General features: G+C 42.1%; 1 protein-coding gene across 4 annotated transcripts in view; it reads left to right on the top strand.

Annotated features, from left to right (window-relative positions):
- The first annotated feature begins 2,478 nt into the window (after positions 1-2,478).
- The window catches only part of SCNN1B (sodium channel epithelial 1 subunit beta), a 47,974-nt gene continuing 26,353 nt past the window's right edge, over positions 2,479-24,099 (top strand). Inside the window, exons 1-4 of one of the 4 annotated variants that reach the window (XM_072120301.1) lie at positions 6,738-7,222; positions 10,189-10,259; positions 21,442-21,761; positions 22,318-22,618. In XM_072120301.1, the coding sequence (XP_071976402.1) occupies positions 21,448-21,761; positions 22,318-22,618 (615 nt within the window). In that variant the 5' untranslated portion in view covers positions 6,738-7,222; positions 10,189-10,259; positions 21,442-21,447. Of the gene's footprint in view, positions 2,508-6,737; positions 7,223-10,188; positions 10,260-16,992; positions 17,128-21,441; positions 21,762-22,317; positions 22,619-24,099 lie in introns of those variants that run through there. The other 3 variants (XM_072120299.1, XM_072120300.1, XM_072120302.1) reach the window with 3 other exon arrangements.

Genomic DNA, 24,099 nt, shown 5'->3' with positions numbered 1-24,099 from the left:
CCATGGCCTCCTTTCTTCTCAAATCAACTTTTACAATTACTCTAATGAGCCTGAAGGGCTCTGGGGGTTCATACCAAAGCCCATCCGTGCTGTAGCTTCACAGGCTGTTACACTGTTCACTCCCCCTCTCTCACATGTGTTAAAACCTTCTCTGCTGCAGAGAGATTATATAAGGCAGAGTGAGGGGGAAGTGCTGAGGGAGCAGAGGGGGACAGTGAGGCAGTGTAACAGCCGGTGAAGCTCCAGAACAGAGGGGCTTTGGTCAGTGGCAGATTAGGACTGCCATGGTCCCTGGGCTGTATGAATATTATAGCCCCTACAAGTCTGGCATCACTTTCTACATATGGTACTAGAATCAGCTTCTTGGGGTATGGAGGAGGCCAGGGCCGGATTAAAGTAGGGGATCCTGGGGCTCGAGCCCCGGGGCCCCCACCAGTTTCCGACATTCAGCGATTCAGTTCAGCTGGTTGTGTTGGGACGCCGGTGGCGAGTGATGAAGTCACGCTGTCAGCGTTCGATCAGTACATGCTGCCGCCAAAACAGTGCATCAGCAATCTCCCCCAGCAATGACAACTGTTTGTGACGGCTAAATTCTACAGGGGGCTGGTGGCTGTATACTACAAAGGGCTGGTGGCTGTATACTACAGGGGGCTGGTGACTGTATACTACAGGGGGCTGGTGGTTGTATACTAGAGGGGGCTGGAGTCTGTATTCTACAGGGGGCTCGTGGCTGTATTCTACAGGGGGCTGGTGGCTGTATTCTACTGTGGGCTGGCAGGCTATATACTACAGGGGGCTGGCAGGCTATATACTACAGGCGGCTGGCAGGCTATATACTACAGGGGGCTGGCAGGCTACATACTTCCAAAAACATTGTTGGAAGGGCCCCTACCAATTTACGCCCAGGGGCCCCCACCACCCTTAATCCGGCCCTGCAGGAGGTGTCCCTTCTGCCTGCTTTCAATCTGCAGTTTCAGGACCTTTGGAGGACTTTCAAAGGTCCTCAAATGGCTTTTCTGTAGAAGGAGGAAGGTCATTCACAGTATAAAATGTGGTGGGCGGCCATGGGCCCCCTACAAGGCTTGGGCCCCAGGATACCACTCAAACTGCCTATATTATAATCCACTAGGGGATTTGATAACAACATTTAGGAGCTCTTCAGGCTCATTAATACAATTTTAATAATAATAATTTAAGGAGGAAAGAGAGGCCATGGATAACAAATAAAAGTAGATTACCGCAGTCACGGTGCCTGGATCTATGGGTAAGTGTCTCTGGTTTATGATGATGGATTTTGATGGAAGATTTACTTTATTTCCTTTAACGTATCTACCATACATAAAGTTGTGCTATATAAGTTATCATGGTTGGGGGTTTTTAGGAAGGGGTCGCTTAATGGTTAGCATTACAGCCTTGTTCCAGGGTCAACATCTGCAAAGAGTTTGTATGTTCTCTCCGTGTTTGCGTGGTTTTCTGGGTCCTTTGGGTCCTCCGTTTTCCTCCCACACTCCAAAACATACTGGTAGGATGATTAGATTGTGAGCCCCATGGGGACAGGAACCGATTTAGCAATCTCTGTGCAGCGTTGCGTAATCTGTGTGCGCTATATAAATAAAGGAATTATTATTAAAGGGCGCAAAGGGTGTTAAACTTCTCCAAAAGTCTACCTTTTAAAGGTTGCATTCACATGGACCTGTGCTCACCTGGCCGAAGCCCGGGAAGGCACACGTCACCTGAGCTGGATAGAAGGAGCACTGCTCACCCCTCCCCTCTCCATAGAGAATAGCGCTGCCTGATTGTACATAAGGGGAAAGGTAGAACATGCTCTATCTTTTCCCCATATACAAAGGGTCGCCATAGCCGTTGTGAATGCAATATACGCCCCTACGTTGGCCGTGTGAATGGGGGCTAAGAAGACCACCTGTATCCAGGACAGAACCATGTACAGAAATGTCCATTTCCCCCACACTACAGAGCGCTGAAAACATCATTTCTGCTGTGATATCATTTAGTAGGTAGGTACTGAAAGGTCACTCATTTTCCACAACAATCCCAGGAAATTTCTGCATGTCGCTCGCAAAATCCCACCCAAAGTGAGCACCAAATTTAGGGGTGAGGTTGAATCGGTCGGTCTGTAAGGGGGTCCAGAGACAGAACTCAAACTTCACTATTTTACTGACTGTACAGTTAGTAAATTTGTGGCTTTCAATCGAAAAATTTCCCAGACTCCACACCACACACATCCCAAATCGCTGTGTTTATAATCCTGAGAATCCCTATTAAAGAAGTTTTTAAGGATTTTGATGTTGTACCCATGTGGACACATTCCCCAATACACTCAATAGGAAAGATTTATCATCAAGTTTCTGAGGTAAAACTGTTCTAGTTGCCTATGGAAACCAATCAGAGCTCAACTTTCATTTTATAAACATCTGTGGGGAAATGAAAGCTGAGCTCTGGTTGGTTGCTGTAGGCAACTAAAACAGTTCTGCTCTAAGAGACTTATGGTAAATCTTCCCCGATATATCTGGGAATATATATATATATATATCTATGAGACTTGGTTATACAGGGAGTTAGTGATGCTATAGGCGCCGCTCCCTCTAGTGGATCAAATGGATAAAAGGAGAATGATGAGACTTGTTTAGCAGCAAAGCAGCACTCCTTAAAAAAGTATTTCTTTATTGCACCATAATAATAAAAAACGACGCTTCGCCCTCTCTATGAAGGCTTTATCAAGCCGTGATTGATCTATATAAGTGCTGCTCCAATTTTCCCGCTTTTTTCCACAGACTTGTAAGTCCTGTGTAGCTTCTCCACTCTGCTACATAAGCCTAACACCGATAGAAGTGACACCTTCTCCATGTATTATTGATTGTTATCCCCATTTTATAGTGTCATAGATAGCCAGGACACACTGCATTGTGTGTATGATCACTAGGGGGTCCACACTGCTGGGGACCCCAGCTACTATACACATTGGGGTATAAAGTCCCCTGAAGTACCCCACGTGAATGGCCGACATACCAGTCCTGCAATCCACTTACTTCTTCAGCAATTCTCCCAACTTACAATATGTGGAAAGAGGGAAGGAAGGTGGTGGAGCACACAGTGCACCACAGTGAATTTTAATTTTCCTAAGCCATGACCTCAGATGATCCCTTTTGTCCTCCATTTGGCCCACCAACTAATACTGCCCCCTTATTTTATCCCCAAACTAATAATAACCCCCGGCACTATAGGCCACTGCTTACCATGCCCCCCATCCCCCCCATGTGCCCAAACAACACCCCACACTTTTGATTGTTCCTCTACTTATTATGTCCCCTTCCCAATATGGCTGCTATGGGAATGGTGCAGTGGGGAGCCGTCGGCTCCATACGTCACTATTGAATTCAACTCTGTATGTGTCCACGTATGGGGAGCACCACATCGGGGACACAGTTTCCCTTCTTGCAATATGACATCAGTTGGTTCCCACCTTTTACAACACTTGGATATTCACTCTCTCTTCTGGTTCCTTGGGTTTCATGCACACAAACGGCTTGTGTGCCGTTGGTGCGTGCGGACCACTGACGACTGCCTTAATAGCACAGGTCAAGGTCCAGGTCACCTGCCTCAAGGTCGCTCGCCTTGTCCATGAGCCAACTTTTTGGCCAACATGCTAAGAGTTTTTAACATTTCTGTGCCACACCATCTCCATAAGAAGCTCTCGGCTGCCAACACCTCCCGTCCCACACCCAGGATCAACTGAGAAGAACTGTGTCCCACCTTCTGCTTCGCCAAGTGTCTCATTTAGACTTCATATGGAAGCTCTTACCTCTTGTAAAATTTTTCCAAATGCCCCTCCGATTGGGTAAGGTCCTAAATAGCTCCCGACCCACCAGACTAGGCTCCAGGCCCAATCTGCATAGCTCATATTTGGAAACTCTATCTATAGAGAGCAGTGATGGTATGTTAGTAAATAGAGGGGGAGATGGAGAGTAGGGAGGATATGACAGTATATAGAGGGGTTGTATAGAGAGCAGTGATGATATGACAGTATATAGAGGGGTTATATAGAGAGCAGTCATGGTATGATAGTAAATAGAGGGGGTGATGGAGAGCAGGGAGGATATGACAGTATATAGAGAGCAGTGATGATATGACAGTATATAGAGGGGTTATATAGAGAGCAGTGATGGTATGATAGTAAATAGAGGGGGTGATGGAGAGCAGGAGGATATGACAGTATATAGAGAGCAGTGATGATATGACAGTATATAGAGGGGTTATATAGAGAGCAGTGATGATATGACAGCATATAGAGGTGTTATATAGAGAGCAGTGATGGTATGACAGCATATAGAGGTGTTATATAGAGAGCAGTGATGGTATGATAGTAAATAGAGGGGGTGATGGAGAGCAGGGAGGATATGACAGTATATAGAGAGGAGTGAAGTTAAGACACTATGTAGGGGGTTTATAGAGAGAGCAGTGATATGCCAGTATATAGAGGGATCATAGAGAGAGCAGGGATAATATGTTAGTATATATAGGTGTAATATAGAGAGCAGTAATGATATGACAGTATAAAGAGGAGTTATATAGTGAGCAGTGATGTTAAGACAGTATATAGATGGGGTTATATAGACAGCAGGGATAATATGAAAGTATATAGAGTGGGTATATAGAGAGCAGTGATCATATGACATTATACAGAGGGGGTTATATAGAGAGCAGTGATCATATGACAGTATATAGAGAGCACTGTTGTTATGACAGTATAAAGAGAGGGTTGTAGACAGAAGTGATGAAAGTGAGAGTATGACAGTATATACAGGGTATACAGGGAATATAGTAAGCGCAGAGATGACAGTATATACAGAGCAGTGATGGTAGGTGATATAGAGAGTCACATACAGCAGGGATGGTATGACAGTATATATTGAGTGCAGTGACAGTATGGCAGTATATAGAGGGTGTAGTGAGGGTATACAGTGAGTGCAGTGATGGCATGGCAGTATATAGAGGTTGCAGTGATGGTATGGGAGTATATAGAGAGTGCAGTGATGGTACAGGAGTATATAGAGAGTGCAGTGATGGCATGGCAGTATGTAGAGAGTGCAGTGATGGCATGACAGAATATAGAGAGTGCAGTGATGGTACAGGAGTATATAGAGAGTGCAGTGATGGCATGGCAATATGTAGAGAGTGCAGTGATGGCATGACAGAATGTAGAGAGTGCAGTGATGCTATGGCAGTATATAGAGAGTGCAGTGATGGCATGACAGAATATAGAGAGTGCAGTGATGCTATGGCAGTATATAGAGAGTCCAGTGATGGTATGGCAGTATATAGAGAGTGCAGTGATGGTATGGCAGTGTATAGAGAGTGCAGTGATGGTATGGGAGTATATAGATGGTGCAGTGATGGTATGGCAGTATATAGAGAGTGCAGTGATGGTATGGCAGTATATAGAAGGTTGCTGTGAAGGTATATAGTGAGTGCAGTGATAACAGTATATAGAGAGCAGTGATTGTAGGTGATATAGATGGTCACATACAGCAGTGATGGTATGACACTATATAGAGAGTGCAGTGAGGGTATACAGTGAGAGTAGTGATGGTATGACAGTATATAGAGGGTGTAGTGATGGTATGACTGTATATAGAGGGTTCAGTGATGGTATGACAGTATATAGAGGCTGCAATGATGGTATATATTGAGTACAGTGATGACAGTATATAGAAAGCAGTGATGTTAGAGGGTGTAGTGAGGGTATGACAGTATATAGGGGGTGTAGTGATGATATGGGATTACATAAAGGGTGCAGTGATGGTATGCCAGCATATAGAGAGTGCAGTGAGGGTATACAGTGAGTGCAGTGATGTCATGGCAGTATATAGAGGGTGTAGTGAGGGTATGACAGTATATAGGGGGTGTAGTGATGATATGGGATTACATAAAGGGTGCAGTGATGGTATGCCAGCATATAGAGAGTGCAGTGAGGGTATACAGTGAGTGCAGTGATGTCATGGCAGTATATAGAGGGTGTAGTGAGGGTATACAGTGAGTGCAGTGATTACAGTATATAGAGAGAAGTGATGTTAGAGGGTGTAGTGAGGGTATGACAGTATATAGAGGCTGCAATGATGGTATATATTGAGTACAGTGATGACAGTATATAGAAAGCAGTGATGTTAGAGGGTGTAGTGAGGGTATGACAGTATATAGGGGGTGTAGTGATGATATGGGATTACATAAAGGGTGCAGTGATGGTATGCCAGCATATAGAGAGTGCAGTGAGGGTATACAGTAAGTGCAGTGATGTCATGGCAGTATATAGAGGGTGTAGTGAGGGTATACAGTGAGTGCAGTGATTACAGTATATAGAGAGAAGTGATGTTAGAGGGTGTAGTGAGGGTATGACAGTATATAGAGGGTGCAGTGATGGCATGGCAGTATATAGAGAGTGCAGTGAGGGTATGGCAGTATATATAGAGTGCAGTGAGGCTATACAGAAAGTGCAGTGATGGCATGGCAGTATATATAGAGTGCAGTGAGGCTATACAGAGAGTGCAGTGATGGCATGGCAGTATATAGAGGGTGCAGTGATGGCATGGCAGTATATATAGAGTGCAGTGAGGCTATACAGAGAGTGCAGTGATGGGATGGCAGTATATAGAGGGTGTAGTGCTGATATGTGATTATATAGAGGGTGCAGTGAGGCTATACAGAGAGTGCAGTGATGGCATGGCAGTATATATAGAGTGCAGTGAGGCTATACAGAGAGTGCAGTGATGGGATGGCAGTATATAGAGAGTGCAGTGAGGGTATACAGTGAGTGCAGTGCCGGTAGGTGATGTGGAGGGTTACATACAGCAGTGCTGCACATCTGTAGCAGGTAGAGCAGGGTCAGGTAGTAGTAGTAGAGCTCCCAGTAGTAGGCGGCTCCCTGTATCCAGCCGATGCTCCCAGTGTTACTACAGCCAGGAAGCTGCCGGCAGCTCATCCTCACCTGTGCCCTGTGTATCCTGCCCTGTGCCCACCTGCCCTGTGCCTACCTGCCCTGTGCCCACCTGCCCAGCTGTCCCGCAGCCTAGCCACCTTCACCCCCTGCTGCTCCATCAGCCTGTGCCCTCCCGGGCTGTACTACCTGTGCCCGCCTCACCTGGCGCTGTGCTGCAGGGGCTGAGCCTGGCACTACCTGTGCCCACCAGACCTGCGGTGCCCTTCTCAGGTAAGTTCTATGATTTTACAGTACATTGTATCTGATGGATGTGATCCCCCAACATGTACTGGATGTTATATTTTCTGTAGAGTTATTATATATTGTGGTGACTTTGTACATGTGTGGATGGATTATTGTGTGTGATGAGTGTATAGTAGTATGTAGTGTATGAATGGATGTAGAGATTGTATGTTATGTGTATGGATATTTTTGGATGTATATGTTATGAATGTAGTGTGTGTGTGAATGGATGTGTACATTGTATGTCTTTTTATGTGTATCTATCTTTTAATGTAATCATCTTCATGTAGTGTATATGTTTCTGTATGCTTGCAGTTCATGTATATATTGTTTGTATTGTATTTATATATAGTGAGGATATGTGTGTAATTATTCTTTATGTATGTGTGTATATAAATTGTATGAATGTATATTAATTGTATGAATGTGTATAAATTGTATGAATGTGTGCCCACATTGTATTGAGTGTGTGTATAAATTGTATGAATGTGTGTCTGGATTGGATTCTGCTTGTGTGTATGTATCAATTGTACATATATGATGTGTGCCTATACAATATATTGTGTGTAGGTATAAATTGTATGTATGTGTGGTTATGAATTGTATTTTCTTTGTGTGTATGTATAAATGGTAGGTACAGTATGTGTGTCTATGCAATACACTGTGTATGTGTGTATGTATAAATTGTATGTATACATTGTATGTATGTTTGTGTGTATGAATGTACCAATGTACAGATGTTTCCCTCTGTATAACGTGGATATATTTGTGTAATTCTGTGTGTATTGATATATACTCGTGTTTTTATAATCTATATTTAGGGGGTTGTTGTTTCATATATATAATAGCTCTCAGATCTCACTGCTCATAAAAAAGTTGTTGATCGTTCCCTGCAGTGTATGACAGATAAAGTTATTATGTGCCAAACCGGTATCGCATGTTATTATCTACATCCGAACTGAACAAATAGAATGAGTCCGACTTTCCAACTCCAATTTGTTCAATCCAAAAATCAGCAGGAGGTTCCTCCAATGCTCCTTCACATCCTAACAATAAAAATAGGTGGCGTGCAATATTGATCTTGCGATTACAATTATATCTCCCATCAATTCATATTACATCATACATTTTAGATTTTTAATTATGCTTAGAACAGTAACATAATCAATATAGATGATTGAGGACTTGTTTTTTGCAGGATTTATTGTATTTTAGTGAAACCCTTGTCACATACACCACATATTGTTTAGATTGACTTACAAGGGAGAGGGTTTTCTTTAAAAACAATTACCATTTTTCTTTTTTTTTTTTCATTATCATTTTCATAAATTTTGTGCCAAAATTGTGGACAATATATAATTTTCCCTTTATTTTGCTCTATATATCTCCGATACCCAATCTATAAATCTAAATTTTTTTATACTTTTAATTCTTTTGCTGAGAAGTTTTTTTTTTGTTTTTTTTTTTGTTTTTTTTTTTACTTTGGTCACTAGAGCAGCGTGGGGGCTCGTTTTTTGTGGAATGAGTTAATATTTTCATTGGTACAATGTTAGGAGATTTATTATTTTTTACCTTTAATTACACTGAGGAGGCAGGATAGGCAAGAAAACCTTTTTATGATGTATAAATAGTATGATCCTTTAGGAATAAGGTTATTATAGCTGCCGCTATATCAAATAGGTGAATGGACTAGCAACATTGGTGCATAGAGAGAATACGGTACCAATGGAGGCAAATTATTTTATCTATTGGGGCTCATTTACTAAGGGTCCGCGGACCGGATTTTCATCAGGTTTCCCGGCTTTCTCGGCTTTTACGCGACACAAATTGGGGGCGGACTGTCAGACGATCCAACAGATTCGGACAATGCGCAGGATTTAACATCGGAAATTGTGTTGCAAGACATGCACTCACATACACCAGGAAGAAGAAGGTGAACTCCGGCGGACCTGAACGGGAAAGCAACACATGCAGGATATCGGGCACACGATGTTGGTGAATCGCGCCGGACTTCATCTTCATCGGACCGTCCGGATCAGGGATTGCGACAGGACCGGGTAAGTAAATGTGCCCCATTATGTGTAATTGAATGCTGATACACAAATGCATAGTAATCTACAATACTGAAGTACTAGCAAATTGTACCAGCAGAAAATGAAAGCTAACCCCCATAAAACGAGTCCTCAAATATTTCCATTGACAATTTTTTATAATTTTTTCAGTACTAAAACTAAACACATTGGGGCTCATTTACTAAGGGTCGTGGATCGCACTTTCGTGCACCTTTTTCGGGGATTACACGTCTTGCATGGGTATTTAACAAGTGGGATTGTGTTGCATGTGATCAGATTGTGGTGCAGTGCGGCTGCTTCTATGTGACACAAATTTGGGGGCGTACCATTGGACGATCCGACTGATTCGGACCGAGCGCGGAATTTAACTTTCAAATTGTGTCGGAAGCCCATGCACTTACATGCACCGGAAAGAAGAAGGTGAACTCTGTTGGACCGGAGACGGGAAGCGACACATGCAGGATATCGGGCGCACGAGCTTAGTGAATGCATTATCATTGGACGATACACTTTCTGTGAACTCCGGGGACGGGGTGCTATTGAAAAATTAAACCTACCCAACAAAAGTCAAACCCTAATACAACGACCTTTAATTGGACATGTAAAAATTATGTTATTTGGACAGTAAAAAAAACTGGGAAACTGGAAAAACTGGCTGTGTTTTTAAGCTGTTAAGTGCCGCACTGTACAGTCGAAACTTGACAAGGTTGTAAATAGAGATGTAAATGGGGGTCTTGTATTGTGTGTCTGCTCACATCATCGGAGCTCTACACCCAGGATGCAAGTAGGAAATTCCCACTGCCATGTATAACATGTATTCAAAGACTATCCCCTCCCCCTCTCCTATCTGGCAGCTACTACTACTCTCATTCTCAACGGTAGACTTGGTGAAGTATTGAAGAACAGTATTGAAGAACATCAAGGATAACATACAGGAGACTATCGGGCTGGAGGTACATTGCAGAGGTCATCGTATGGTAGGGATGAATGCAAAAACAATCCTTCACTTAGATTATCTGACTTGACTTATTGTTATACTTAAAGGGGTTATCCAGAGTTAGAAAAAATTGGCTGTATTCGTGAACAAGATCATGGTCCATGTGTTGTGTCTGGTATTAAAATAAATCAAGTGATGGGGGGGTGGGGCGCTGTTTTTGAAAGAAAGTAGCCATGTTTTTTATTTAGATTACATAGAGCAAATTTTGGTGAATGTTTTTATATAGCTCTAGACCACATTTTATGGCCAGTCAAAGCTAGTCAGGCTTCCTAATATTATCTGATAATATATAGATATCGTATATCCAGCATTGATTCCCGAGATCATTAGTCACTATCCTATCTTTAACTTATTAGAGCCTATCCTACAGTACTATAAAATTACATATAGTGGGTACGGAAAGTATTCAGACCCCATTGCATTTTTTACACTTTGTTTCATTGCAGCCAATTAGTAAGATCAAAAAATGGGGCATATTTACTTACTCGTCCCATTGCGATCCCCGCCGTGCGTTGTCCGACAGGTCTGCCGCGATTCACTAAGATCGTGCGCCCAATTTCCTGCATGTGTCGCTCCCCCCGCCAAGGCCCGCCGGAGTTCACCTTCTTCTTCCCGGTGCATGTGAGTGCTGATCTAGCGACACAATTTGCTTTTTAAATTCCTTGGTTTGTCTGAATCAGTCGGGTTGTCCGACGGCCACCCCCCCACCCACCCCCGATTTGTGTCACATGCAAGCCGATGCGCCACAATCCAATCGTGTGCGAAAAAACACGTTGCAATTCAGGGCAAAATGGAAAACAATTGCGAAACCCGACGAAAATGCGGCATTCGGACTCTTAGTAAATGTGCCCCAATGTCTTTTTTTGCACATTAATGTACACACTGTCCCATCTTGACAGAAAAAAAGGAATGTGGATATTTTTGCTATTTTATTAAACATGAAAAACTGAAATATCACATGGTTCTAAGTATTTTTCTGTGACACTCGTATTTAATTCACATGCTGTCCATTTCCTTCTGATCCACAATGAGATGATTCTACTCCTTCATTGGGATCTAGCTGTGTTTAATTAAACTGATTGGACTATTGGATAAGGAAAGGCACACACCTGTCTATATAAGATCTCACAGTGCATGTCAGAGCATATGAGAATCATGAGGTCTCAGGAACTGCCCAGGGAGCTCAGAGACATAATTAGGGCAAGGCAAAGATCTAGCCAAGGTTTCCAAAGAATTTCTGCAGCACTCAAGGTTGCTAAAAGCACAGTGGCCTCCATAATCCTTAAAAGGAAGAAGTTTAGGATGACCACAACTCTTCCTTGACCTGGCTGTCTAGGCGAAGTAAGCAATCATGGGAGAAGACTCCTGGCTGCACCAGCTGCAAAGCTTCTACTCAACAGTGAGCAACGGGGCTGAATACTTATTACCGGGGGCCGGATACTTATCACCGGGGGCCGAATACTCATCACCAGGGGCCGAATACCTATCCACAGGGGCCGAATACTTCTCTCCAGGGGCTGAATACTTATCTCCAGGGGAGATTTCAGTTTTTCTTGTTTAATAAACTAACAAAAATATCTGCACATATACTGAAATATCTGATTTCGGTCAAGATGAAGGCAGACTGTACATTAATGAGCAAAAAAAACAAATTTTTTGATTTTACCAATTAAGGGAGTGATAATTGAAAGGAGTCTGAATACTTTCCGTAGCCGATGTATGTCCATTTTTATTACATCATTAGAGACTATTGAACCCATAAGCCCTTATAGACAATTATCCTACAGTACTGACATAGATCCAGTAATAATTCTCTATGACGCTAGAGATCATCCTACCCAAAAGTAATTAGAGATTATCCTACAGTACTGATATATATATATATATATATATATATATATATATATATATATATATGGTATTAACTATTTGTGTCACTAGAGATTATTTTACCCATACGTCATTAAAGACTGAAATATATATCCAGGGTCAATTCTCTATGTCATTAAAGAACCATGAAGCATTAGAGACTATCCTACAGTAGTATCATACATCCAGCATTGATTCTTTATTTCAATTGAGACTATCCTACAATAATGTGTATTAACAGATATGTAGCATTAATTCTCCACTTAATTATAGACTATCCTACCAATAAGTCTATCCTACAGTACAAACATAGATACATGTTTTATTCTCTTTGTCATTAGAGACTATCCTACAGTAGTATCATACATCCAGCACTGATAGTTCATTTTGTTGGAGACTATCCTACAGTAGTATCATACATCCAGCACTGATTCTTTATTTTGTTGGAGACTATCCTACAGTAGTATCATACATCCAGCACTGAATCTTTATTTTGTTGGAGACTATCCTACAGTAGTATCATACATTCAGCATTGATTCTTTATTTTGTTGGAGACTATCCTACAGTAGTATCATACATTCAGCATTGATACTTTATTTTGTTGGAGACTATCCTACAGTAGTATCATACATTCAGCATTGATACTTTATTTTGTTGGAGACTATCCTACAGTAGTATCATATATCCAGCACTGATACTTTATTTTGTTGGAGACTATCCTACAGTAATATCATACATCCAGCACTGATACTTTATTTTGTTGGAGACTATCCTACAGTAATATCATGCATCCAGCATTGATTCTTTATTTAGTTGGAGACTATGCTACAGTAGTATCATACATCCAGCACTGATACTTTTTTTTGTTGGAGACTATCCTACAGTAATATCATGCATCCAGCATTGATTCTTTATTTTGTTGGAGACTATCCTACAGTAATATCATATATTCAGCATTGATACATCATTTTGTTGGAGACTATGCTACAGAAGTATCATACATTCAGTACTGATACTCCATTTTGTTGGAGACTATCCTACAGTAGTATCATACATTCAGCATTGATTCTTTATTTTGTTGGAGACTATCCTACAGTAGTATCATACATCCAGCACTGATACTTTTTTTTGTTGGAGACTATCCTACAGTAATATCATACATCCAGCATTGATTCTTTATTTTGTTGGAGACTATCCTACAGTAATATCATATATTCAGCATTGATACATCATTTTGTTGGAGACTATGCTACAGAAGTATCATACATTCAGTACTGATACTCCATTTTGTTGGAGACTATCCTACAGTAGTATCATACATCCAGCACTGATACTTTTTTTGTTGGAGACTATCCTACAGTACTGTGTATTAACACATATGCAGCATAAATTATAGACTATCCTACCAATAAGTCTATCCTACAGTACAAACATAGATTCTCTTTGTCATTAGAGACTATCCTACAGTTCCATCTATTAACAAATATCCAGCATTGATTCTTTGAGACTATCCTGCCATTGTTAGAGACTATCCTAAAGAACTAACACATATCCAGCCTTGATTTCTCTTGACCATTGTGTTCATGTTCCCTCATTGACATGGCCTCCAGTCACTACGGGGAGCATAGTCATTGAAGCCATGTTTTCTGTATTATTCATGTTCCCTGGTCGGTGAACATTGTGTCCTTTGTAATTTTTTGTTATTCTTGCGTTACTGGTGCACATACTTTAGGAAAAGTACAGAAGGTTAGAATTGAGCCCTCAAATACTGAGGATGCCAGAAGGTGACAGTCTGACGTTATCCATGTCACTTAGAGTAAAGCTTTACAACTCATTGCCGGGAGGGGGGGTACGGGGCGGGTTCTACAACTTTGCATCGCACTTATTTGCATAATTACTTAATATGTCCTCAATAGCAATTAGCTACCCCCAAAAGGACCAATTCTGCAGATAAGACTCCTATCCAGTCCGATCACATTCCAGCTTGTCTGGTCCATTTCCATTGATACTGGAGAGGGAAGTATATTACAGGGGGTTTCTCCTGAACAGGGCAGCTCAGAGTGACTTGTGATCTCCCAAATAACATTTAAGGATCTGCATGGTTTGATACCATAAAAAATAGGTGTTACCCATTAGGGGACGGACAATTTATACGCAAAATATTTAAAGGAACTGAAATGTAGATTTAATGAGAAAGATTCCAAGCATATACTATAAAGATATATCACAAGAAGGTTGAGGGTCTCTTTAATACCATCTTAATATTTATCCTGTATCCTACAATATATAAAGCTGGCGGGTAGCGGGAGGGATGATGGGTCAGTGCAATTTTCAGTCACCACGGCAGCAGGGTATAAAAAAGTATCACAAAATATTGTGCAAAATATAAAACCTTCCAAACAGCCCTATGTTCTGTTAAACACATGCAGATAGATAGATAGATAGATAGATAGATAGATAGATATGAGATAGATAGATAGATAGATAGATATGAGATAGATAGATAGATAGATAGATAGATAGATAGATAGATAGAGATAGGAGATAGATAGATAGATAGATAGATAGATAGATAGATAGATAGATAGATAGATAGATAGATATGAGATAGATAGATAGATAGATAGATAGATAGATATGAGATAGATAGATAGATAGATATGAGATAGATAGATAGATAGATAGATAGATAGATAGATAGATAGATATGAGATAGATATGAGATAGATATGAGATAGATATGAGATGGATAAATAGAGAAGATAGATAATATTATAAACAATCAAATAAGAAATATAAATAATCTTATTTATTAGATTTAGACATTTCCAATCTAATAAAATGTAGCTATTTCTTCCCACCCGGTGACTCAAAGAAAAAAACATTCAAAAGACCACAGTTGATGTTTTTGGCATCTCACTCATCTACAGCAGAGAAAAAACAAGACCAAAAAATAATAAATCTTCAATATAGCACTCTTAAAAACGACTCCTGGCTCCCCAAAAAAACAAACCCTCACACAAGTCCGTCAACAGAAAACGTCAACAGCGTAGTACAATGTAAATTTTATACTGATGTATTTGCTAATTTTTTTTTAATTCCACCTCAAAAATATTGTGGTTGGATTTTTAGAATAAATTATTGGGAACTGGAACTTGTCCTACAAAAACAGGTGGAAAAACTTTTTGGGGAAAATGATGGATTTTGGAAAGCAGAGATAAAAACATAGAGCATCCCATGGACTCGGATCACTGAGATTGGGTCTCCTATTCGGGACATATGCAGCACATGGGAGGAGCATCCGCTAGTCTTGTTTGTGCTATAACTAGAGATGAGCGAGTATACTCGTCCGAGCTTGATGCTCGTTCGAGTATTAAGGTACTCGAAACGGCTCGTTGCTCGGACGAGTATTTCCCCTGCTCGAGATCGAGCATTTAATTAAACAAACACAGTGAAGAACAATGAAGAATAGAATAAAAACAGTGAACACAGGATCATTTAAGTGAAGAACACAGTGAAGAACACAGTGAAGAATAGATTACAGATGTTCGGCACATCTGCTTACTTGTCGGAAGATACACGCGGAACGGCAGCAGGGAGACATCGCGCACCAGGGAGACATCGGGCGCACCAGGGAGACATCGGGCGCAGCAGGGAGACATCGGGCGCAGCAGAGACACATCGGGTGCAGCAGAGACACATCAGGCGCAGCAGAGCCACATCTGGCGCAGCAGAGACACATCGGGCGCAGCAGGGAGACATCGGGCGCAGCAGGAAGACATCGCGCGCAGCAGGGAGACATCGCGCGCAGCAGGGAGACATCGCGCGCAGCAGGGAGACATCGCGCGCAGCAGGTAGACATCGCGGGCAGCAGGGAGACATCGCGCGCAGCAGGAAGACATCGCGCACAGCAGGGAGACATCGCGCGCAGCAGGTAGACATCGCGGGCAGCAGGGAGACATCGGGCAGCAGGGAGACATCGGGCAGCACGGAGACATCGGGCAGCACGGAGACATCGGGGAGACTTCAGTGGAAGAAGAGGAGCGGATCCCGGGACAGCGTATCTCCCGACAAGTAAGCAGATGTGCCGAACATCTGCAATCTATTCTTCACTGTGTTTTTCACTGCGTTTTTCACTTAAATGATCCTGTGTTCACTGTTTTTATTCTATTCTTCACTGTTCTTCACATCTGCTAACTTGTCGGGAGATAATATACGCACGGAACAGTGAAGAATAGATCGCAGATGTTTGCATACATCTGATCACTTATCAGAAGACATTCTTTTTCAATTAAATAACACATTTTATTCCTGAACCATGGTCCCTTTGAAAAATGCTCGGGTCTCCCATTGACTTCAATGGGGCTCGTTATTCGAGACGAGCACTCGAGCATCTGGAAAAGTTCGTCTCGAATAACGAGCACCCGAGCATTTTAGTGCTCGCTCATCTCTAGCTATAACTATGATTATTGGAGCAGTTTTGTACCCAGTGATTTCAGTGTTTTTTACGCTTGACTGAAAGTAGAATTTTAGTTGTTTCTTATCTCGAGGACGTTATTGCCTTTAAAACTCCTGTGCATTGTGTAAATGTTATGACAACAGAAGATTTGCTACTGCAGTTTGTGGGAAAGGTTCAGTAAATGGTCGTATTCTCTTATCTGCTGGTTTTGTCAACAAATGGTAAGACTGGTGTTTTTACAATTTATTGCAGTCGAGGTGTCAGGTATTTTTTGCCGCCTGACAACTTTCAATCCTTTAAAACTCTGGAAAATCCAGAATAATGGGTTTGTACAAGGCACGGGGTCATCGTTCAGTCTAAATGCAATCGTATAAGGTTTATGAGTCGTGGAACTATAGAACTATAGAATTCTGAATATTACTGAAGCTGACTAACTGGATTCCCAGGAAAGATGTAATGAAGGAAAGACACACGTCATAGGAGCCCCATTATTTGGTGAGTCAAAGAATTGGACCAACCCCAGGGCAGGGTAAGGACAAGCTCTTTATGTTCTATAAGCTTAAGAAGATGAGAGGGTCAAAAGTGCTTATTCAAATCAAAGTATTAACTTTACTTCTGCAGGTACCGTCATGGGGTCCGGCTACAACCCCAACAAGTGACTTGTAGATTCTTACACAGAGGCATAGATAGAGAATGCAACAGGGGCATGTTCCCCAGGATTTGGGTGGGGCATGAAAAGCCCAACACAAAAACAGCTCTAACATCCAAACTTATGGTTGACTGTAGTGGACAAATTATCATTGTTGTCTGGAGCCTCAATTTTGCAAAACAAAATGCAAGGTGCTGCCATACAATAGGAGTAGTCTGATAATATAGAGAGATAATAAATTCCTGCTAAGTATTGAAACTAAATTTTCACCACAATACATAAATTCTCCTCCAAAAAATTGGAAAATTCCATGGTGGAAGACAGTCCTAGACCAACCAGACTCAGTGGGGCTCATTTACTAAGGGTCCGAATCGCGCATTTTTGTCGGGTTTCCCGAATTTCTCCGATTTGCAGTGAATTGCCCCAGGATTTTGGCGCACGCGATCGGATTGTGGCGCATCAGCGCCACCTTTCACGCGACAGAAATCTGGGACGTGGCTGTTGGAAAACCCAACGTATTTGGAAAAACCGCGGAATTTAAAAAATAGTTTGTGTTGCAAGATCAGCACACACCTGCACCAGGAAAAAGAAGGTGAACTCCGGCGGACCTCGGCGCAGCAGCGACATCTGGTGGATATCAGGCGCACGGACCTTAGTGAGGCCTGGCAAGCTCCGAATCCGCATCGGAGAACGCGCCGTTGGGTTGCGACTGGACCGAGTAAGTAAATATGCCCCAGTATTTTGACAGACAGTGTCATCGACTCACAAAAGAGAAGGATGAAGGCGTAGAGTTGTAGAGAGGTCCTACGCTTGAAAACTTTCTTGGTGATGGACATTGGTTGCCTGTCTCAGCATCCGAGCCAATTAATGTAGTAACAATGAAGCAGTGGGTGACATTTATAATAAACTAAGACCCCATTTGTAGAGCACTTTAGGTTTGCTCCCCTATGTACGTCTCCTTCGTGAGAGTAGTTGTGCTATCGCATGGTTTCATCAATGTTGCTTTACAACATATATTTAGTTGACCTCTATGTGGTTTTTTTCGGTATTATTATACAACCACATACCTCCCTTTACTATAAAAAAGAAGGGACAGAAATCTTTGAACAGCAACACTCCAGTGATTCTTAAGCAAGCACTCACACAGTAAGGTACACATCTCAAGGGCTTTGTCAGCGAGCTATAAGGACTGTGCTCCCCCTTAGATATACTTGAGCTATAATAATCATTAAACTGCAGTTACATTGGCTCCATAATGCAGAATGTGAGATGATGACGGTGACCGGACCCCAGTCAAGGTTGAGAACCAGGTGTGCTTGTGCTTATTAAATGGCCAAGTGACTACTTACTTTGACATTGGATTTCATGTAAAAATCCAACTGTTGAATCAAACCAAATGAACTCCTTCCTCTTTACTATGGAAATTCTCCACAAGAACATCATTCCTCTAGATAACCTGATCCTTTGGGTTTCTAAAGGGAATTTGTCATATAAACCTGCCCATTAGCCTCAGACTTTAATGAAGTCAACTTAACATCCCCTGTTAAGCCCTCAAAATCCTGACAGATTCTCAATATAGACCCAGAATATAAGAAGGACGGAGCCTAGAATCTTGTTGGGGGAACATAACTTTTTGGATTGCTTCCCAGTAATGTCTATGGTTGTTGCCATCACCTCTCTACTACAACATGAGTAGCTGAATTAATAATGAGATGTTTGTGATTCTTGTATCTGTTCTCATCCATGGACAGACGGACAAAAGCCGATACAACCTGGTCACAAGGAGGTATTCTAGTTTTTACTACAGTAACATCTTTGGTCCCATTATAATCACAAACATGAGATGCTTCACCTTGACTCTTTTGTAGATTAGTCAAGGACCACCGTATGTTACCAAATAATGGTATAGTAGATTATAATGAATTCCGAAGGTGGTCCATCACAGTGAATTTATAATCCCACAATGTTGATCTAGAAGAAGGTAAAGTCCCTAGTGACTGGAGTATGGGCGCACATGCCTGACCGGCACTTCATTTACTTCTTTCAGGCTGTAGGACATAGCCATTGCTGTTGTCCCATAGAAGTGACTAAAGCTCCTTGTACGCTCCTACTCTTGTGGTAAGTGAGGCCTTCCCCACAGGCCAGCAACCTCAGCAATCAAACACAATGGGGCACATTTACTTACCCGTCCCGTTGACGCCACCGATCTGGAATGTCCGGCGAGGATTCAGAGCTGCCGCGATTCACTAAGATCGTGCGTCCAATTTCCTGCATGTGTCGCTTCCCCCGCTGAGGTCCGTCGGAGTTCACCTTCTTCTTCCCGGTGTATGTAAGTGCTGATCTTGCAACACAATTGGATTTTTGAATTCCTCGGTTTGTCCGAATCAGTCGGGTTGTCCGATGGAAACCGCCCCCGATTTGTGTCGCATGAAAGCCGGCAGCAATGCGCCACAATCCGATTGTATGCACCAAAAACCCGTGGAAATTCAGCGCAAAACGGAAACATACGGGAAACCCGACGGAAATGCGTCCAACGGACCCTTAGTAAATGTGCCCCACAATCCCCAATCTTGAGGATAGGAGGTGAGTTTGAGGTACAATGGGAAGAAAAGGTATTTGACAATATAGCCATGGTCTTGTCTCATTGTAGGCATCTACTTTAGGTTGTTTCCTAGCCTAAAATTATTAGGATATTATAGAATGACAACAATGTATTCGGGAAACTCTGAGCTTGTACTTAGATCACAATCACTAAGTGTTTTTCACTCTCGGCAGTTCCAAGAAGTACAAGAGACAACATTTGACACTTGGCCCATTCATTGAACTAGTTGGGTTAGTTTTTCAGCCATTTTACCCAAACAACTTTATGAGGAGCTCCACCTACTAGTTCCTTCAATGTACCTGTACTAATAATAACCCTCTTTCCTGGCTGTGTATCTCTTTTTGTGGATCGTGGGAAGAAATTCTGGGCTCTGTATCATCTACATATTCAACTAGAATAGACAACGTTATGGAAAAAGATGGTTCCATGCTCTAAGAATATCATGTTACCTGCATATCTCTATTATGGGCAAATATATATAGGAGACAGCACATATCATAGATATTACATACTGTACATCATGTATCAGATTGAGAATTTAGAAAATTTTTAATCTTTACCATAAAATTGCTAATTCTCCAACTTCAGGCCCACTTTAATGCCAAGTCCTCCAAACTCTACCATTATGGCATCATTGCCTAAGGAGGATCAGACATGTTGACTTTCATTGCCTTATAATTTGTGGAAACTGGTCAGTGTCTGAGGTGAGCCCTCCCTCTTATCTTCCCCTTAGGGTCTGGGCGTCTTCACAACTCGAAAATACAGACTCAATAGGAAATGGGGCTTAAAAATGCCAAGTTAGGGACAACTTAGAGGTCTTCTTAACCAGTTGCTGTGCCAGTAAGCCATCCTACTCCCCATAGAGAACATGTGTGTAGTAGTCCTGTGGGTGTTTATTGGCTGGTTATGCAGGTATGTGTTGGCAGCTGATGAAATAATATAATTGAAGCATAGTTAGCGAAATTGTGAAACGATGAAGCAATTGAATACATCAGGTTTCCGGTCCGACGAGTTTGGGAGTACGCAAAATGAAAGTTTAAAGATGAAGGCAGAGGCTAAAGCCTTCTTAGTAATCACAATGTGGGTGTCGTGGCTTCTGATACCCAAAACTGTTTCATTTTACCAACGAAGGGTCAAGGATGAGTCCATAAAAGTCTGGACTCATATAACCTAAATGTGATTTTGCTTAGTACTAATAGTTTAGTAGATTGGCGTAACTAGAAGCTGATTGGCCACAGTGCAAAGTCTGTGCCGGGCCCCGACTATAATGTATGGTTTATAGTACTAGTCTTCTCATATGGGAAAGTGACACCATAAGGGCTCCCTTAACCTCTTGGGCCCAGGTGCAATCGGAACCTCTGCACCCCCTCAAGTTACACCCCTGGTTTAAAGGTTGTTTACCAAAAAAATAAAAGGTTTGGCTTTGTAGCAGCTACTTGGCCTTGAATAGTTGACTGGTTCTTTGTGTCCCTCTCCAACTCTTGTTCAGGATTTATAAACTACTTTAAGAAATGTATTAAAAATCTATTAAAACTATCAATCTCTGGACATCATGCAGGTCAAGATGAAGAAAGTCAAAAGATACTTCACGAAGGCCCTACACCGGATGCAGAAGGGTCCAGGTTACACCTATAAGGAGCTACTGGTCTGGTTCTGCAATAACACCAATACTCATGGACCAAAGCGGATTATCTCTGAGGGCCCCAAAAAGAGAGTCATGTGGTTCATCTTGACCTTATTTTTTGCCGCCCTTGTCTTCTGGCAGTGGGGTCTCGTCATACAAACGTATCTGTCCTATGGGGTTAGCGTTTCTCTCTCCATTGGGTTCAACGCTATGGTGTTTCCAGCCGTGACCGTCTGCAATGCCAATCCTTATAAGTGAGTAGTACATATCAGATATATGGTCCTATATCAGTAATGGTGAACCTTTGGCACAGGTGCCAGAGGTGGCACTCAGAGCCCTTTCCGTGGGCACCCAGGTCTTCACCCCATCACAGCGTTTGCCAGCTAAGGCTTCCTCCTGTGATACAATCCAGGACGTGCCATGCTCAGGGCTGCCAGGACTACAGGAGGAGCAAGACGGTGTGGATAGAGGTGGATTGTCATTGGAGCTCCTGCTCTGGGTCCCCTGATTCTGCCTCTTCAGGGGACCCTGGAAGGAAGCTACAATCCAAATTTCTCCATTATCTTTCTATTGTATTGGTGAACTCAGGACGCCAATACGATTAAAACCTGTGATACAGCAGATCAATAAGTTACTGCTTAAATTGGCATGTTGGCACTTTGTGACATATAAGTGGGTTTTGGTTGTAGCTTGGGCATTCTGTCTCCAAAAGGTTCGCCATCACTGTCCTATATGATGGATCTGTAATAGTAGCAGGTTCGAAAGACTTTATCACATGATGTTAAATTTGGTCGCCTCTTCTGATTTCAGATATTCCAGAGTAAAACCATTTCTACGTGATTTGGATGCTCTGGTTGACACAGCTTTGGACCGGATCCAGTTCTCCAGCCAAACGAACCCCAGCATGTCAAATCCAGCAAACATAAGCCAAAACGTGACCTTTGACCCAAGTTTGTGGAACCACATGCCACTAGTTGTCATTGACGAAAACGACCCCGATAATCCAGTAGTGTATAACATCTTTGATAGCAGCACAGATTATTCTCAGATCAATGCAACCAATGACAACCGAACAACTTATGCTGAGAGATACAAAGTGGCCATACAGCTGGTAAGTGCCCAATATCCTTCGCACCCAAAAGATTATTTGCATAAAGACAACTCAGAGGAAACTCCATTGGTAAGAACAGTATAAATCTATCCCTTCCATTCCTTGTAGCAGCGTTATAAAATTCATATAACAAGATGTACCAGCCACAATGTTGTAAAAGTGAAAGGTAAGTGAACCTGGGAGGAGTATGTGTAGTGTGAGACCATAAATTGGTAAATGGTTGCACCTCTCTAGAACACAATGTGAGATTATAAAAGGTTTCTGGTATAATTGTGCTTGTAAACCTTCACTTGTGTCTGGTCTGAGTAAGCTACACGCAAACCTATTTGGCTCGGAAGCTAAACTTCTGCTTCACTAGACTAGACTGATCGGGGGAGGGGTGTGTGAAGAAGCGGAATATGATAGGAAACCCCATCATTCTTGAGCTTTGTGAAATATACCCCAGAGCTGCACTCACTGTTCTGCTGGTAGTGCAGTCACTGTGTACATACATGACATTACTTATCCTCTACTGATCCTGAGTTACATCCTGTATTATACCCCAGAACTGCACTCACTATTCTGCTGCTGGTGCAGTCACTGTTTACATACATGACATTACTTATCCTGTACTGATCCTGAGTTATATCCTGTATTATACCCCAGAGCTGCACTCACTATTCTGCTGCTGGAGCAGTCACTGTGTACATACATGATATTACTTATCCTGTACTGATCCTGAGTTACATCCTGTATTATACTCCAGAGCTGCACTCACTATTCTGCTGCTGGTGCAGTCACTGTGTACATACATGACATTACTTATCCTGTACTGATCCTGAGTTACATCCTGTATTATACCCCAGAGCTTTACTCACTATTCTGCTGCTGGTGCAGTCACTGTGTACATACATGACATTACTTATCCTGTACTGATCCTGAGTTACATCCAGTATTATACTCCAGAGCTGCACTCACTATTCTGCTGCTGGTGCAGTCACTGTGTACATACATGATATTACTTATCCTGTACTGATCCTGAGTTACATCCTGTATTATACTCCAGAGCTGAACTCACTATTCTGCTGGTGCAGTCACTGTGTACATACATGACATTACTTATCCTCTACTGATCCTGAGTTACATCTTGTATTATACCCCAGAGCTGCACTCACTATTCTGCTGCTGGTGCAGTCACTGTGTACATACATGACATTACTTATCCTGTACTGATCCTGAGTTACATCCTGTATTATACCCCAGAGCTGCACTCACTATCCTGCTGCTGGTGCAGTCACTGTGTACATACATGACATTACTTATCCTGTACTGATCCTGAGTTATATCCTGTATTATACTCCAGAGCTGCACTCACTATTCTGCTGCTGGTGCAGTCACTGTGCACATACATGACATTACTTATCCTGTACCATGTAAGTGTTCCATTCCCTCTTTCTCATGATCCCTATTGCTCGCCATGCTTCTACACGTGACCCAAGTGT

The sequence above is a fragment of the Engystomops pustulosus genome, chromosome 8 (assembly GCF_040894005.1).
Source record: "Engystomops pustulosus chromosome 8, aEngPut4.maternal, whole genome shotgun sequence".
Classification (NCBI taxonomy): domain Eukaryota; kingdom Metazoa; phylum Chordata; class Amphibia; order Anura; family Leptodactylidae; genus Engystomops; species Engystomops pustulosus.
Note: the sequence above shows the minus strand (reverse complement) of the source record. Positions and strands in the feature narration are given on the sequence as shown.